Here is a 17476-nt window from a genome sequence, read left to right as displayed (position 1 = left end):
TGAGCAGTGCTTGGCAGGACCCTCTAAGTGGCTACAGAGCTAACAGACGTTAGAACTAAACAAACTGAATGGCAGGAAAAAAAAAAAATACGGAACCAACAACCAACAGCAGGAGGTGAGGGAAATTGAAAGACTGAGATCTATGACCACACCCCCTCCTGACGTCACTGGGAGCTCCGGCGACGGTTGAAGAGTGCCTCACCATCAGGCGCCACGCACCAAAGGGGCGCGACAAAGGGGCCCTCCCCTTTGTGCACCCCTTGTGCTTGTAAAAAAAAAATGTTTTATATTTTTCTTTTATTTAAACTGTATTCCAATTCTTTACCTTTTCTTTTCGCTTGTTAATAATTTTAATTAGAAATGTTCTTTGTATTAGACTATGGAAATTTATTTCCTGCTATTCTGTTTAATGTAAACCGGTATGATTTACATCGGATGTAAGAATGTCGGTATATAAAAATTAAAAATAAATAAATAAAATAAATGTCACCTTACTTTCCCCACACTACTAGAGATCATTCTCCACCTAAAGGAGCCCAGTGCATGGGGACAGGTTGCAAGGTATGGCCCCATGCAGAGCGTATACAGCTGGGCTTTCAGAACATACAGACTCTCAAAACTGCAACTTATAAAGTCTATGTTATATAGGAGGGGAAAATTCCTGAAGGTTTACTACTAGCATATAAAAAAAAGATGATGTATTGGAAAAATTAAAGAATCAGAAAGTTTGAGGGAGAAAAAGTAACTTACTTTAAAACGATCAACAGCAACAGAAGCCTCCGAGAGCGACTTCACCGAAAATGGAGTTACTTTAAGCGCAAAAGTCATGGAGTTGAAAACAGTAACCACTGTAAAAGCCTTGGAGGAAAAAAGAAAAAAAGGAACTGGATTGCATGCTGCTCATGAAAAATGCTAAAGCACAGCAGGTATAAGCACACAGTGAGCTGTGCAAGCTGGAAAGGAGACCAGTAAATGCAGGAGCAACACCTCTGCTTAATTTTCACACTAGCTCAGGATTTCAACATAAGAGCAGCGTATACAAATCAAATCGTTCTTATCCTATGCAATATTCCCAATATAGGCTCATTTCAAATGTTAGGAAAACCTAACAGCTGCTTACCCAGATATTGGTGTGAAAAGGGTTACAGAACAAAACTATAAGCTATAACTGGAAAAAGACAACCGCTCTCCTGGTACTGTGGAAATGTTATTGAGTTCAACAGCTAATTGTTTGCCTACTGTAGCTGACATAAGAAAACTATAGCAGTCTGCCCACAGGATAAGTGTCAAACCTGAGCAGAGGCAAGAAATGTGAAGTCACCTGTGCAGCCGTGAGGTCATACCCCAGGACCATGTGGACAGAGAAAGTCACCACGCTGGCAATAACCACTACAATGGGAGCCACACCCACAGTAATGCTCTGGAAATAGCCGGCACGCTCCAAGATCTTCCGCTCTTCCTCTCGAATTTCTAGGATTTAAACAAAAAAACTGACATATTTGGAAAGTCATCTTGGCAAGCAAAGGGCTTCATGAAAGCCACACAGGCTCCCCTGTGTGAGAAGCAGCACTGGGAAGCCATGGAGGTGAGGCTGGCCCATTCAGAAGTCTATGCAGTACTCCCCAGGGGGTTCTAAGGAAGCAGAATTGGATTTCATCCCATATCGGTTCGGTTTGTAGTAAAATGAGACATCACTGCCAATGCAGCTTTAGGCCTCAGATTTTTTTTATATTTAAAATATGCAACCAGTTACATTATTTAATAAATGAAGACAATTTAATTGGGTAAACGATGGCTATTAGGAGTTTAGGGTTTTTTTGACCCAGCTGTTTCCTCATGCATTTTTTTATTTGGGATTCAATACCATTAAACCTCATTCACAAGTACCCAGGGATTTTTCTATTTTATATCCCCCACTATCACTACCAGTGATGGCGCTGCTCCAGGGATCATGCACACCAGGGCTCTTCCTGGAGCCCTTCAGTCTTGGGCATAAATCCGGCCACCAAGTGTCACCCTTAAGCAATGAGGACAACTTCCACCTTCCCTAGCCCATGTCGCCCTGGGGATAGTTCTCTCTTACCAGATATCTTCTGTTTCTCCTGACAGATGCAGCACTACAGAGTCCTAACTGCTATATCTTAGGCAGATTTCTCCAACTGTGATGACAATTTTTGCCCCTTCAATCCCTGACTGCCCAGGCAACTGACTTTCCTTGCTGGTCAAGAGTAGAAGGCACATCCAAAATTTATCTATCATTTCTTAAAGTTAAACCTTCATATGCCAGCAAGGGCTATTCAGCCATTGTTTCCCCATCTCCTACCCCCCACACCATGATGCAAAAGGTTTCTGAGCCTAGGATTACCGATTTCCCTTGCATCAATGTCTGGTTTCAAACAAAGGTTTTCTTTTCTCCCTGTGCAGACCTGATGCAACTTTTCTCACATAAGCAGTAAACAAGGAAGCATGCTGGGAATTAGAGATGCATAGACCTGGCCTCTGTAGCATAGGAAACACCATTGCACCCAGCAGCATAAAACATGTAGACTCACTTTGTACATTCTGAGAGAATGCTTTCACCCAGGCATACATTTTAATAAATTTAATGTAATTTAGAACTTCATTCATCTTTTGAACACGTTCATCGGTGATGGCTACACACTTCCTTCGGAAGTAGGCAGTAAGTCGTGACACAAACATCTGAAATAAATGCACGAAGAGAGGAAAGTTATAAAAAAAAAAAATAGATATTCATTTAAAAAAAGCAAAAATGACTGACAACCTCTTTATAAAATGGTATTCCTCATAATATTACGTACAAAGCACTAGAACTTTAATCAGTCAATGATTGACTTGATGTCACTGACTGCTAAGTGCCCGCACTACCTGCTCAAGTTCAATTCAGTTATTGTGCTTTACTTTACACTGACTTGATATGCCATATGTTCAATAAAAATCACAGCATTTAATTATAATATAATGCAAAAAGTTAGCCCTAGGGATGTGCATTCGTTTTCAACGAATGTGACATCTGCAACGAATAGGTCCCTATTTGTTTGATTTGCGGGTCCACAAAACGCATGGCGATCCCCCACAAATGAAACATATATTAGTTTCATTTGTTTGGTTCACAGTGCTTTCTTAGCAGCCTTTTGAAATAGGAGAAGGTCATGTGGGAGTATCCATAGCAACAACCAGCCCTTTCCTGTGAGTCATAAGTGACCTCACAGCCCTGTCAGAGTGGGTCAGACAGGTTGGCAAGGAGACCAGAACACCAACGTATCAGAGCAAAGCATTTTTCTAATTCAGCCAATCACTGCTCTCAGTGCTCTGTGATGCTGCTCCTGCTGTATTTCTACCTTAAGCAAGCATAGCACACAGTGCACTTTCTTCTTGGCTTCTGTCTGAGAAGGTTGTTGCTTTTGAGCTCTCTCTGAATGTCTCAAATCTTTATTCAATTGCTATTTTGCTATAATTCATTTTCTATTGCTGAAAAAGATATTTGCTCTTTTTTGCTGCTGTGCCTGCCAGGCTTTTTTTTTTTTTTTTTTTTTAATTGAACTACTTGTTGACCATCGGTCTCGTGCCGGTATTTAGCTTTAGATGGAGTTTACCACCCACTTTTCGGCTGCATTCACAAACAACCCGACTCCGAGAAGACCTGGTCCCGGCGCACCGGGGGCCACTACTACCAGCCTAACACAGTCTGCGGGCTGAGCCTAGTCTTGTCTATCAACACCACAGGGACTAGACTACCTCCGCTCTGCCAGCCTGTCTTGCCCTTATCAACTTTCTGCCACTCTGCCTTGCTGCCATACACCAGACGACTATTCCTTGTGGTGTTCTCACCACTATCATGGTCCCTCAGATTGTTGATGCTAGTCTTTCTTTGCTGCTTGTCCCTTTATCGGTGCCTTGTGGTTTTTTCTGACACCCTTTCTGCTTGCCTTGTTCTCCCTTTCATTGTGCTGTAGGATGTTGATGCCACTTGTCTTGCCACTTTGCCTGTCGTGCTGCCTTCGAGGGTTTATGCAACTGTTATCAGTGCTCTCTTTTGAAGCTGTGGTGTGTTTTTGACACTCTCGCTGCTGCTTTGCACCTCTGTTAAAGCACTCTTGCCACAGTAAGTACCTTGGAGCTCTTTTCTTGTTCTGATTATTGCTCCACAGAAGTTTCATCCGAATTGATAAGAAAACCCAATTCTGCAGCCAAAAATAGGCTGCAAATACTTCCCCCATTGACTTTAATGGCAAATGGAAACAAATGAAACTAATAAACAAATTGGTTTTTTCCCCCTATGAAACTAATGAAACGAATTGGGGTCCCCACGAAACGAAAATCCGAAACACATTTTTTTCTTTCTGCACATCCCTAGTTAGCCAACTGAAGCCCTATTTGGATGATTTTGCTTTCTGGACAGTGGTTGTAATCCACTTGGAATGACTGTCACATGCGGAATATACATTTATTTTTATAAATAAAAAATTATTGGGGTGCTAAGATTATGGTGGTGTTTTGTTGACAGGAATGTCAGCTGCCATGATCAAAAAGCTTCAACTTATTCAAAATAGTGCAGTTAGGGGCTAGGTTAATTTTCGATAAGATTAACAATGAGAATACTCTCCTCCACTGGTTATCAGTTTTGGAGCGAATCAAGTTTAAATTACTGTTTTTTTGCTGTTTGTGGAGTAATAGCCCGAAGTACTTGTATGGTAAGGGTAAACTCCGGGTCAGGTCTTGCAGTCTTCGCAGGGTTTTCAATTGTCAACTTCAGTGGGATATGGATGTCTGTTGCAGAGTTTTCGTAAAAGACCTTTTACTAGCAGAACTCCTTAAGTATGGAATATGTCACCAATTGCAGAGTGGTCAGAACTGAACTATCAAAAATTGGGGAAACCTATTGCTTTCCTGTTCCCTAGTGCTTCAGTGGGCGGGATGAAGGGTTTGGTAGTGAAAAAATATCGTAAAAAAAACATTTCAATATAAACTTGATGTAAATTACAGATATCAGACGTTTTTAACAGTTGAGCGGACGACTCTCCAGCCTCAATACTTGGGTGGGTTCTGGACTGATCTGTGGTACTACAGGAACGAAAATCATCATGTAAGAACCAAAGTTTTGCTTTCCCTGTATGTACCCGGATCAGTCCAGGCTCCTGGGATGTACCAAAGCTTCTTAAGGGTGGGACCTGGAGAGTCCCACTCGTAACACGCTTTCGCCAAAAGATCAAAACTCCTGATCTGCCACATCCAGCCGATATAGTCTTGCAAAAGTATGCAGAGACTTCCAAGTTGCCACTCTACAAATCTCTTGTGGCGATACCAAGTGAGCCTCTGCGCAAGAGGTCACCTGAGATTGAGTAGAACGGGCCCTCAAGCCTTCCGGAACTGGCTTACCCTTGAGAATGTAAGCAGAGTCAATAGCTTCCTTAAGCCATCTGGCAATGGTAGTTTTGGAAGCTTGAGATCCCTTCTTCGGACCACTCCACAAAACAAAAAGATGGTCAGTCTAAAACCATTTGTGACTTTAAGATAGCGAAGTAATGCTCTACGGACTTCCAGTAGCCTAAGCTCACGAGCATTAGACTCAGAGGCTGCCAAATCCGGAAAGGCCGGTAACTCAATAGACTGATTAACATGGAAGATGCACACCATTTTCAGGAGAAAGGATGGCACCGTTCGCAAAGATACACCCACGTCCAATATTTTAAGAAAAGGATCTCGACATGACAGAGCTTGTAATTCCGTTGCTCCTGCTTTTTTTTTAAATTTTTTAAATTTTACTGCTCTAAAGCAGCCTCACTGAAAGTTCCTGCTCCTAACACTGAAAAGAGCTGTCCAGCTCAATTCAGCAGGTTAACTAAAATATGAGAGGAAAGTGTGGAAAAAATAAGGAGCCAACGCGTGAAAGGGAGGGATATGGACCACCAAATGTGCACCTCATGGTTACCTGTGGAGCCATACAAAATGGTCACCGACCCCCAGCCCGTCCACCTCGACCAAACGGTAGGGGGTCGCTCACGAGAAACCCCGACCCCTGGGAATAAGACTCAGAGCAGAAAATAGGATCAAAAAATACTGGAACAAACTGCAGTTTATGCATCATTCACCAACTGCTGGAGACAGAGAAATACTGAGGAACTGCAGGTGGCATCAGTATATATAAAGCAGTGTCAATTTTACTTTCTCTGTCTCCACCTGCTGGCATGGATGAATAAACCCAGGAGTCTGGACTGATCCGGGTATGTACAGGGAATTGTTGGTGTTGATTTTAATCAGTGTGTTTGGATACAGTGTAAAATACTGATGGACTGTAGGTGGCACCTCAGGGTATAGGGCAGTCAGTCAAAATCTGTCTCCATCTGCTGGAGGGGAGGCAAACCCAGGAGTCTGGACTGATCCATGGTACTACAGTAACGAAAATTAGCAGGTATGAACCAATTTTCCTTTTTGCCTGGCACAGACATCAGACTCACTGGTCTGTAGTTTCCTGGATCACCACTTGATCCCTTTTTAAACATTGGTGTTAGATTGGCAACCCTCCAGTCTTCAAATATCATAGATGTTACTGATAGTTTACAAATTTCCAATAGCAGGTCCACAATTTCATTTTTCAATTTCTTAATTTCTGCCATTAAAAGATTTTTTGTATTTTCACTTTTTCTACCTTTATCCTATTTTAATAAATATCTAGATGTATTAAAAAGGTCTTTTTTTATTTTTTAAGGATTAATATGATTGCCAAGAGACAAGCTCTCCCAACCACCGCAGACTTATGACAATCTAACAGCAACTCAGTGGCTCAGTAGGCGTAATATGCTTTCTATGTCCAAATGAAAAGCAAAATTGCTTACCTTGTAATAGGTGTTATCCCAGGACAGCAGGATGTAGTCCTCACATATGGGTGACGTCACTGACTGAGCCCTATTCCAGAAAACTTTGTCAAAGTTTCTAGAAACTTCTGACTGGCATCCTGAGCATGCCCAGCATGCCATGATCCCTCAAGCCACAGGGGTCTCCCTTCAGTCTCGTTTGTAGCAATGAGCGATAGCCAAAAATAAAATAAAACGTATCGGACTCAACTCCGCGGGGTGGCGGGTGGGTTTCGTGAGGACTACATCCTGCTGTCCTGGGATAACACCTATTACAAGGTAAGCAATTTTGCTTTATCCCAGGACAAGCAGAATGCTAGTCCTCACATATGGGTGATTAGCAAGCTACAGGCTGAGTCATCTTTGTATTGGACCAACAGCTTACAACTTATGCAACAGGCACAACAACTGGTGTACTGTTGGGAAAAATGAGGCAGCCTGAAATCACAAAAGGTTGGATGTGGAAGGAGTTGGATCATGCTGGAATCAAGTTCTTTAAGACAGATTGTTCATAGGCTGAATCCTGTCGTCCTTCTTTGTAGAGACAGTAGTGAGCCGCAAAGGTGTGAAGGGAACTCCATGTTGCGGCTTTACATATGTCAGCTATTGGCACTGAACGATAGTGTGCTACTGAGGTTGACATTGCTCTTACTGAGTGCGCCTTTAATCGCCCCTCGAGAGGAAGGCCTGCATTGTAATTGGCTTGTATACAATCTGCAAGCCAATTGGCTTGTATACAATCTGCAAGCCAATTAGATAGAGTTTGCTTGCCCACCGCTTTACCCGGTTTGTTTGGATCAAAAGAAACAAAAGAGCTGGGTGGATTTCCTATGGGCTGTAGTGTGATCTAAGTAGTACGCAAGCGCACGTTTACAGTCCAAGGTGTATAAAGCCCTCTCTCCTTGATAAGAGTGCGGTTTGGGGAAGAAAGTAGGCAAGATGATGGATTGATTCAAGTGGAATTTCGTAACTACCTTGGGGAGAAATTTTGGGTGTGTACAGAGTACCACTCGGTCATGTAGGAATTTTGTGTAGGGTGAGTATGTGACAAGTGCTTGTAACTCGCTAACCCTTCTAGAGGATGTGATGGCTATTAAGAAGATAGTCTTCCAAGTGAGAAATTTATCACCACAAGAGTCCATGGGTTCAAAAGGAGAACACATGAGCCTTGTTAAGACAACATTAAGGTCCCATTCTGTGACCGGTGGTCGGTGTGGGGGTTTAAGTTGAATTAAACCTCTCATAAACCTACTAAGAGGGGCTGCACTGATATTGGTGCATCTCCGACGGTATTGTGATAAGCTGAGATTGCACTTAAATGTACTCTTACAGATGAGTTCTGGAGACCAGAGTCTGAGAGATGCCATAAATAGTCTAATAAAGAAGATGTAGTGCAGGAAAAAGGGTCAACACGTGGTAAACAGTTTCCATTTAGCACAATAGTTCTTTCGTGTGGAGGGTTTACGTGAAGCTACAAGCACTTGAGAGACATTAGTTGAAAGATTGAGTGGTTGCAAGATCAAGCTTTCAACATCCACGCTGTGAAGGATAGGGATTGAAGGTTGGGATGACGCAACCTGCCCTGATCCTGAGTTATGAGATTGGGTGCTGTGCCCAGGCGAATTGGGTCTCAGAGATCGAGAAGTATTGGAAACCATACTTGTCGAGGCCAATATGGGGCTATGAGTATCATGGACCCTTTGTCCTGTTGTAGCTTCACTAGGATTTTGGTTATTAGCGGTATTGGAGGATACACGTATAGAAAGCCTGAGTTCCAGTGGCGAGCAAAGGCGTCCCTGAGTAAGCGGTTTCTCTGCTTGTACAGGGAGCAAAATTTGTCCACTTTGTAATTCAGTTGTGATGCAAAGAGGTCTAGTGTTGGTTGGTCCCAACGTTGAAAGATCTTTGTCGCCACTTCTGGATTCAGACCACTTGTGAGGTTGGAATTGACAACTGAGGCGATCTGCCACTACGTTGTGAATGCCTGCTAGATAAGTGGCCCATAGAAACATTGAGTGTGTTAGGGCCCAGTCCCAAATTTGTGCTGCTTCTTGACAAAGGGGATATGAGCCCGTACCTCCCTGCTTGTTTATGTACCACATGGCTATTGTGTTGTCTGTTTGTATCAAAACAGTCTTGTGAGAAAGGAAGTCCTTGAATGCATGCAGCGCATAAAGTATAGCTCGAAGCTCTAGGAAGTTTATCTGAAAGGTAGCTTCGAGTTTTGTCCAAGTACCTTGAGTCTGCAGATGGCCAATGTGTGCTCCCCACCCTAAGGTGGATGCATCTGTAGTTAATGTCACTTGCGCAATTGGTTGTTGGAAAGGTAGGCCTGTGAGCAAGTTGTCAATGTTTGTCCACCATAGGAGCGAGGCCGGTAGTTGCTGAGTTACTTGAACTGGATAAAGACAGTGGTTGAATGGCTTGTATCCATTGGTTTCTGAGTGTCCATTGAGTGGGTCTCATGGCTAATCTGGCCATAGGAGTGACGTGAACTGTGGAGGCCATGTGACCCAGAAGAGTGAGGCATTGATGAGCTGTCATCTGTGTCCGTGTGCGTAGAAAGCCTGCTAAAGATGCGAGTGTCTGTGCACGGTCTTTTGGAAGGAAAGCTTTGGACGTTATGGTGTTTAATTCTGCTCTGATGAATTGTAACAGGTGAGATGGTGTGAAGTGGGATTTCTGGTAGTTGATTAGGAATCCCAACGAATGGAGTAGAGTTATTGTGAGCTTGAGAGAATTGAGAGCTCCTTGTTTTGTTTGGCTTCCGATGAGCCAATCATCCAGGTAAGGGAACACATGCACTCCTTGTTTGTGCAAGTGGGCAGCTGCCACTGCTAGGCACTTTGTGAATACTCGAGGTGCTGAGGCAAGACCGAATGGTAGCACCCTGTACTGGAAATGTTTTCCTACCAGGAATCACAGATACTTGCGATGAGGAGGGAATATTGGAATGTGAGCATAAGCATCTTGAAGATCCAGAGAACAGAGCCAATCTCCTTTTTGAAATAGAGGTAGCATGGTGCCCAATGATACCATCCTGAATTTTTCTTTTCGTAGGTATTTGTTGAGCTTCCGGAGGTCCAATATGGGATGTAGGCCTCCTGTTTTCTTTGGAATGAGGAAATAACGGGAGTAGAATCCTCTGCCCTGCTGAGGTCGGGAAACTGGTTCCACGGCCCTGGCACTCAGAAGGGTGGATAATTCTTTTTGTAAGAGTGTGGATTGGTTGTGTACTGTCCAAGACGAGGTTGGTGGAGTATCATTTGATACAGTGAGGAAGTCCAGGTGGTACCCTTGGGATGTTATGTAGAGTACCCATTGGTCTGTGGTGATGTATGACCAATTGTGTTGGAAAAATGTGATCCGACCTCCTACTGGCAAATTTGGGGTCGGATTGGTAAACAGGCTGCTGTTCTCTGGTGTCATTTCAAAACCCCGAAGTTGACCCCGTTTGGGGAGGGGGTTGAGTTCTAGGTGCTCTTGGTTGCCTGGTCTGCTTTCTTTGAGGTGGCCTAGATGATCTTCCATGGGCAGGAGGTGGATAATAACACCTCGGCCTGTAGTATGGCCGTTTAGATTCTTTCCTTGAGAGCCTTCTGGATGATGGTTGAGACTCCTGAGGCGCAGACGACAGCTGTCAATGTTTCTGAATGCTCTTTTAGCTGGGAAACTGCTTCCTTTACTTTATCCCGAAGAGACTGTCCCCTACACAAGGGAGATCGGACAGTTTTTCCTGTACTTCTGGTCTCAGGTTGGAGGCCTTGAGCCAGGCCCATCGACGAGCACTTATATCGGTGGCTGACATTCTGGATGCAGTCTCAAAACTGTTGTACGCTGCACGAAATTCGTGTTTGCCAGCTTCCAAACCTTTGTGTATTATGGATGTAAAAGACTCCTGGAATTGCTGAGGAAAAGTTTCAGAGAGTTCTTGAACCTGTTTCCATAAGTTACGCTGATATTGCGTCATATATAACTGGTAGGATGCAATTCTGGAGACGAGCATGGAACCCTGAAACATTTTCCTGCCTATGTTATCCAAGAATCTATTATCCTTACCCGGTGGATTAGATGAATGAGGCTTTTATTCGTTTGGATTTCTTTTGAGCTGACAACTACTACTGATTGATGAGGTAATTGAGTCTTTTGGAAGCCTGGGATGTGTTGGACTAGATATGTGGCGTCAGTCCTTTTATTTACCGGTGGTATGGTGCAGGGATGCTCCCATAGCTTGTTTTGCAAATCAACAAGGACTTCATGAATTGGAATTGCTAACACCTCTTTAGGTGGGTCCACGAACTACAACACTTCCAGGGTCTTTTGTCTGGTGTCTTCTTCAGATTCCAGTTGAAATGGGAAGGTGTCAGCCATATCTTTGATAAAATTTGAAAAGGAAAGGTCCTCTGGAGGGGATTTTCTTCTTTCCTCTGGAGGAGAGGGTTCCGAGAGGACTTCCTCTGAAGAGGTATCAGTATTGGGATCATCCCAGGTATCTGGTGTATGTGGGCGAGGAGGTGTAGATGGCATGGGTACCGTTTGTATCGACTGTTTTTCCATGGGTTTCGTCGGGAACAGTGGAGAAAACACTGGACGTAGACGAGGAATTCCTGATGGGCCTGGGAGGGGTTCAGGCATCGGAATTTCCTTTGCCATGTCCTCTTCCCTCTGTGCTGGTGTTGGAAACTCTGGAGATTTTACCGGGATGGCACTGATGAGTGTCCAATTTTGCTAAAATCTGTGCAAAAAAGGATACATCCAGCATCGGTGGAACAGACGATGGAGTCTGTACTGGCATCGGTATGGGTACTGGTGATGGAAGTGGAACCGGTACCGGTTATGGTGCTGGCCTCTGAGGCATATCAAGGAGAGCGTCTCTAACTGCCTGGCGGATGTAACCGTCCAGTTCCACTCACATAGCTGGTGAAACCAGAGCAGCTATGGGGGGAGGCAGTGAAGGAGATTCCAGTACCTCCGCAGGGCCCTGGGGAGGTACGGTTCCCGGCACCAATATCGGTGGGGATCGCCTCGGTGAAGCGTCCTCTCTCCGAGGTTTCTTCGGCGCTGATTCTGGATCCGTCGATGGAGCTCCAGTTATCGGATTGCTTTCGGGATCATGAGGCCTGCGATGCCGATGCTTTTGCTCGATGCCTCTCTCGATGACAGACGTCGATTTTATCGAAGACTTTGAAGGGGTTGGTGACGGCCGATCTCCCGCTTCGTCCGGTCTTCGTTTCTTGAGGACGACTTTCCTAATCGCTCCAGCCGGAGACGATTGCGTGGATGTCGATGTCGATGGCATTATTTGGAGATGGAACAAATGCTCCATTTTCTCCATCCATAGCCTTCTGCCTTTCGGCGTCATCTCGGCGCATCTTGGGCACGTTGAGACTTCATGTCCCTCGCCGAGGCAGAGTACACACTAAGTGTGGGTCCGTAATGGACATGGTGTGGCAACAAATAGGGCATTTTTTGAACCCTGTAGCCATTTTGAGAGTCTGACAGCCATTGACGAATTTCAGGCACTATTATACGGTTGCAGGACCGATGAAAAAAATTGAGAGACTTACTGCGATGGTAAAAAAGGGAGACCCCCTACGATGTCTGAAGTTTTTTTACAAATTTTTTTGTAAGGTGAAAATTCATCACATAGGACTCCTAGAACCGCAAGGCTAATGGCTTTGCGGAAAAAAAAGAAGACTGAAGGGAGACCCCCTGTGGCTCGAGGGATCATGGCATGCTGGGCAATCTCAGTAGGCTCAGGATGCCAGTCAAAAGTTTCTAGAAACTTTGACAGAAAGTTTTCCGGAACAGGGCTCCATCAGTGACGTCACCCATGTGAGGGCTAGCATCCTGCAGAATACGTGCTGCACTGTAAGGACCAAACCCACAAAGCTTACACCCCCTCAGGTTAGAAATCACAGAACAACCTGTTCAAAACCCCGACCTTCGTATTAAACCAATAAAGGCACATGCTGTCTACATACTCACCATTGCTGGATAGAAGAGGACGAAGATAGCAGACCCCAAGAAGCCTGTTGGGCCCAGAATGATAACATTATAAACCATTCCCAGGATGGCTACAATGGGTCCGCCAGCCAACAAACTGCCAACGGCAGCCGCCTCAAACATTCTCTGCCCATCACCGGAACACACATTTATCAGCTGAAAAACAAAGGCAATCCTCAAGTGATTCCTCTGTCGTCGAAAACTAATTCAACATGCAAAACGCTTCCCTCTCCCAGGTGTTTCCTCCCCGCCCCTCCCCATGGAAAGCTGACCTCTCCCAGGGATTTCTCTTTTATATTCTTCAGCTTCAGGATTTTTTTGAAGGCCATGGTCAGGATGGCACCGCGAAGTCTGGCTCCAGTGCGGTAATTCAGAGCCCAGGTGAGAGCCAGCGACCAAGAACGCATCACCTCCGTCACCAGCAGACCAAACACCAAGAGCAAGCTGTACTGCAGATTGGACTCGCTCTGCTGGGTATACTCCAAGAGGCTCTTCACAACGAACGCCTACAGAAGAAAAGCCACACGCGTGAGGACCCCCACCTGCCTCAGGCACGCTTCCAACAATTTTATGTTAAGTTAGATCCAAAACTAATTCTTTGAGCTCAATCGGCTTTAGCTAACACAACTAGTAAGATACAAAAGAATTTCTCTCTAGAAGCTGGATTTGCATTGTATGTAGCAGTTCTACTAGAAAGACAGGGGAAGCCATTTAGAACTGGCAGGCAGGCAATGCAAATTTAGCAGAGAACAATCCTGACTGGGTCTTTTTGGTGTTCACACACCATGCTTCTGAGCTGCCAGGTATTCTAACTTAACATAAACTGGAAAAGCAGTTGGCTGAAAGTAACAATCATGTCAATTTATTTAAGAAAAAAAAAATAAGAATTATTCAATATTCATAGAGCTAAACACAAACATTCTACTGTGAGATTACATCCATTGCTTGCTTTCAACGTGCTTATTTGATAAAAAGGAACAACTATACCTACAGTTGTAACGGGGGGAGAAGTGAGAAGGACATTTTGCAAAATTTTCCTGAAAATAAACATCAGCAGTTTAATTAAACAGAAAGACAGAGAAACACCATCAAATAAAAACAGGTAGGAACAGCCCAAAAAGCAAGCACGCCACCCTCCCCCCACCCCCTCCCACCCACCCCCTTCCCATTTCCCCCCAAAGAAATAATTACCTCAGGGTATCACATTTCAAACAGCATTTGCAGAACCTGAGACGACCGCCCCCAATAATCTCACCACCGCGACTCTCACCTGCGTAGGCCAGTGGGCACAGTACAACCACACAATTCAAATTCATTAGCAACATTCAAATACTATCAACTAGGGAACAATATACTTTTATTAAAAAGAGAAAAAAAAAGTTTCAAGTTAGGAACAGTCATATCTGACAGACTTGTACATCAGAACACCATTGCAGTGAACATACAGCTTTTCACTTACAGGGTAAGAGTGCAGAAAGTGAATGACTCTGAAGGATGCTACTGCTACGGCTTTAATCACACAGAAAACGTAATATTGGAACGGAACCAAAGCTTCCTGGAGATTTAAGATGGCTTAAGATTTACAGTGCTGCTTTTGGCCTGAGCAGTATCGACTATCACTTCTCGGAAAAATCTCCTGCATGTCAGCTCCCAGGTAACAAGCTTTTCTGTTCACACTTTCCAACAGCTCAGCCTTTTGATCCTTTGGGGATGTAGCGGAGGACAGCACTGGCCTACCAGAATGGTAAAACAAAATTGAAAGAAAAATATAGTGCAGATAGCCCGGCACTGCTTCAGAAAATCCCAGTCTTTAAGTCTCTGCACATCTTAAAACCAGTCTGGAGGTCTTAGGAAAGGGAAAATATTACTTCAAAATTAGCACCAGCTTCCAGTCTAGCTCTGCCTGCTGGACCGATTTCTCTACCAAGATTGCTTCTGTCCAGAAGAGCCTAGCAATGCACCTCAGTGCCACAGGCCTCTGTCTCAGGTTCTGCAATGGATCATGGATATATATATTCTCAGCAGTCCTGGCAGAGGAGTATCTGGAGCTGGTTCCCAGGTTCACCAGCCTACTAACCACGCGCTTTTGGTCTCCTCCTGCTTCATTTCCTAACCACTTGTTGGATCAAAGCCATGCAGAATTATTTTGCAGTTAAAACATGAGAAAAATGTAGATGCGACAGGACAGCCAGAGTCACATAATATACCGACTGCGCTCCCTGCAGCAGATGATATACTCAGTACAGTCCAGGCGGCGCAGTACACATCGGTGGATAGCGAGAGCAGGCATGAAGGGGAAATGTATTGCACAGGGAAGTTCTCTCACACATCTTTCTTTCTGGCTTTGCAGTATCAGCATCTCTGTGTCATTTACGAGATTATGCAAAACAGAAAACAAACCTACTCTTAACTGACAAAAACTTTCAAAAAGCAAAAAAAAAAAAAAAAAAAAAAAAGAAAAAAGAAATAAAAAAGGGAAAACAGAATGTTAAAGAACTTGGAAAATAAATTAGCTCCCACCAGATGCACAATAAAAAGCTTACATCAAATATTACCATTTTTTTTTAATATAAAGATCTCTCTTAATAGATAGAGAAAGAAAAACAGGAAAGTTGATCTCATTTTAAAACAAGTTATCAATTACATTTAAAAGCAGTTCAAAAGGAGGGCAAACATATGCACAGGGGCTTCTGGGCGGATGAAAACATTCCCATGGAATAAATGTTACCTTACCTTGGGCGCGAGGATTGCAGGGGTTTCTGCACAGCTGGACTGGCTCAGTCTGATCGCAACACACAGCCATCCTGAAATTTCTAAAGAACAGCTTCTGTCATTGGGTCCACTACAGAGGACACTCCCGCAGCCCGACCCCCTGGGAGAGCCTACCTTCCCTGCCGCCACCCCCCCACCTACGAGAGATAGACAGACAGACGTAAAAGCAGAACTGTACTGCCAGTGTGCCGCAGCTCGTCCCGCTCCCCCACCCTGCAGGCAGTGCGCTTTACTCTGGGCGGGCTACCAAGTAAGAAGCAGGACGGGCCCCTCAATGCTACCCTACCAACAGCACCTGAAGGAGAAAATTAATGGAAGGCAGGAACCCATTTGGGAAGCTTATAAACATGGCTTTTGGTAATAAAGTAAAAAAAAAAAAAAAAAAGTGTCATACACATTCTGACTCTTATACTATAAAAGACTCAATCAGCAAGGTGCGCGTTATCTTGCAGTTACTGAAGGCTCCTTCCACCCCAACCCAAAACCGCTAGGAAATTCACAGAAAAAGTCAGACAAAATTTTTAAATGTGTCTAAGAAATATATCCTAGCAGATGATCAAAGGAAAAAACAATAGAAAGCTTTGCATTGCATTCCTTGTGGCCTCTGCCAACCCCCTGACTGGTCATTGCATAGTTTCTGAGAGCCAGAAGGGACGCCGTGCCTTACCATCAAATACCACAAATGCTCTCTCATATCCTACAGGTACTCACAGCCAAGCAACAAAACCCTGTTTTAATCCCCTGGTGGGACCCCGCTGGAGTCGTTCCTCCTCTTCCTAATTAGAAGGCAAAATAAGACTTACCCTGCGCTCCACTGCATGCAGACAGGCAGGTTTCCCCATCGCTGCAAGCATAGCCCCAGCACCAAAGACAAGGCCCTTCCCTGCTCTGCAACAAAAGCCGCTTTCTGGGCACACATCAAGGTCACATGCAGGTGTGGAAATGGAACCCAACTCGGGCTGAAGGAATCCCCTTCTTGACTCCTCAAGAAAGAGGATTTCAGCAAATATCAAGTGTTTCACAGGCATTATATTGAGAAGTCTTTCAAAATTTAAGACAACAGGAAAGAAGCATACATTTTCCTTATGGAAAAAGGATAGGCAAGAACATTCCCAATTATTTCAACTGCCTGTCAAATTTTCTAAAACTTTTAATGCAGGGAGTCGGGTTGTGGCAGAAGGAATTCTGAGTGTTCAGAACCTGCAGGCTGCCAGGAGTAACCCAAGCAAATTGCTCACTTTGTCTGTAGGTCCATCTGTCCCTTTGGAGACGCACACAAATCCTCTCCAAGCGATTTTGCAGATGCCAAACCCCCCCCAGAGAACAGGTCACTGCAGCATGAGATAGTCCATGGACTATACTGCAGGCGGGAATGCAACCCACCCCCCTGGCCTTACCAATATTTCCACGTCAGCAGCAGAGGAGTATTAAGCAGATACAGCCAGACAAATCAGTTCAATCATTACCCTACTCTGAAACGTGTGCTTATTTAATTTTAAAGCTTATCTTTAAATAAAATCAGTCCTGCTTCCTCCTGATCTGTAAGAGGAACTCATGTCATGATACAGAAGCAGCTAAACCACAAACTAGAAATATCCGAGACCTAGTTTAGCAGACATTTAGACTAGAAATTATTCTAAAAAGCATTTTGCTGCTGCTTCACTAAGCCTGGGCCTGCCAGAAGGAGCCACTGCTGCTGCCGTTTTAGTGGGTGGTAGCAATCGTTCCCCCATCCACCACAGACGCAATGGCAACTCCTATGTAGTCCAGGCCTGTTGAAGCAGAGACGTCTCCCTTTGGGTTGGGCCAGCATCAGGCACAATTTT

The 17476-nt window shown here is 44.4% G+C and overlaps 1 protein-coding gene across 6 annotated transcripts in view; it reads right to left on the bottom strand.

The window, feature by feature from the left end:
* The window catches only part of ABCC5 (ATP binding cassette subfamily C member 5), a 173990-nt gene that overhangs the window by 85260 nt on the left and 71254 nt on the right, over positions 1-17476 (bottom strand). The window contains exons 1-6 of one of the 6 annotated variants that reach the window (XM_029615998.1): positions 14338-15070; positions 13151-13384; positions 12861-13034; positions 2553-2700; positions 1322-1470; positions 751-858 (exon numbers count right to left, since the gene is read on the bottom strand). In XM_029615998.1, the coding sequence (XP_029471858.1) occupies positions 751-858; positions 1322-1470; positions 2553-2700; positions 12861-13034; positions 13151-13285 (714 nt within the window). In that variant the 5' untranslated portion in view covers positions 13286-13384; positions 14338-15070. Of the gene's footprint in view, positions 1-750; positions 859-1321; positions 1471-2552; positions 2701-12860; positions 13035-13150; positions 13385-13865; positions 14011-14337; positions 15071-15098; positions 15299-15611; positions 15692-17476 lie in introns of those variants that run through there. The other 5 variants (XM_029615997.1, XM_029615999.1, XM_029615996.1 and 2 more) reach the window with 5 other exon arrangements.

This window comes from Rhinatrema bivittatum, chromosome 9 (assembly GCF_901001135.1).
Source record: "Rhinatrema bivittatum chromosome 9, aRhiBiv1.1, whole genome shotgun sequence".
Lineage (NCBI taxonomy): Eukaryota > Metazoa > Chordata > Amphibia > Gymnophiona > Rhinatrematidae > Rhinatrema > Rhinatrema bivittatum.
Note: the sequence above shows the minus strand (reverse complement) of the source record. Positions and strands in the feature narration are given on the sequence as shown.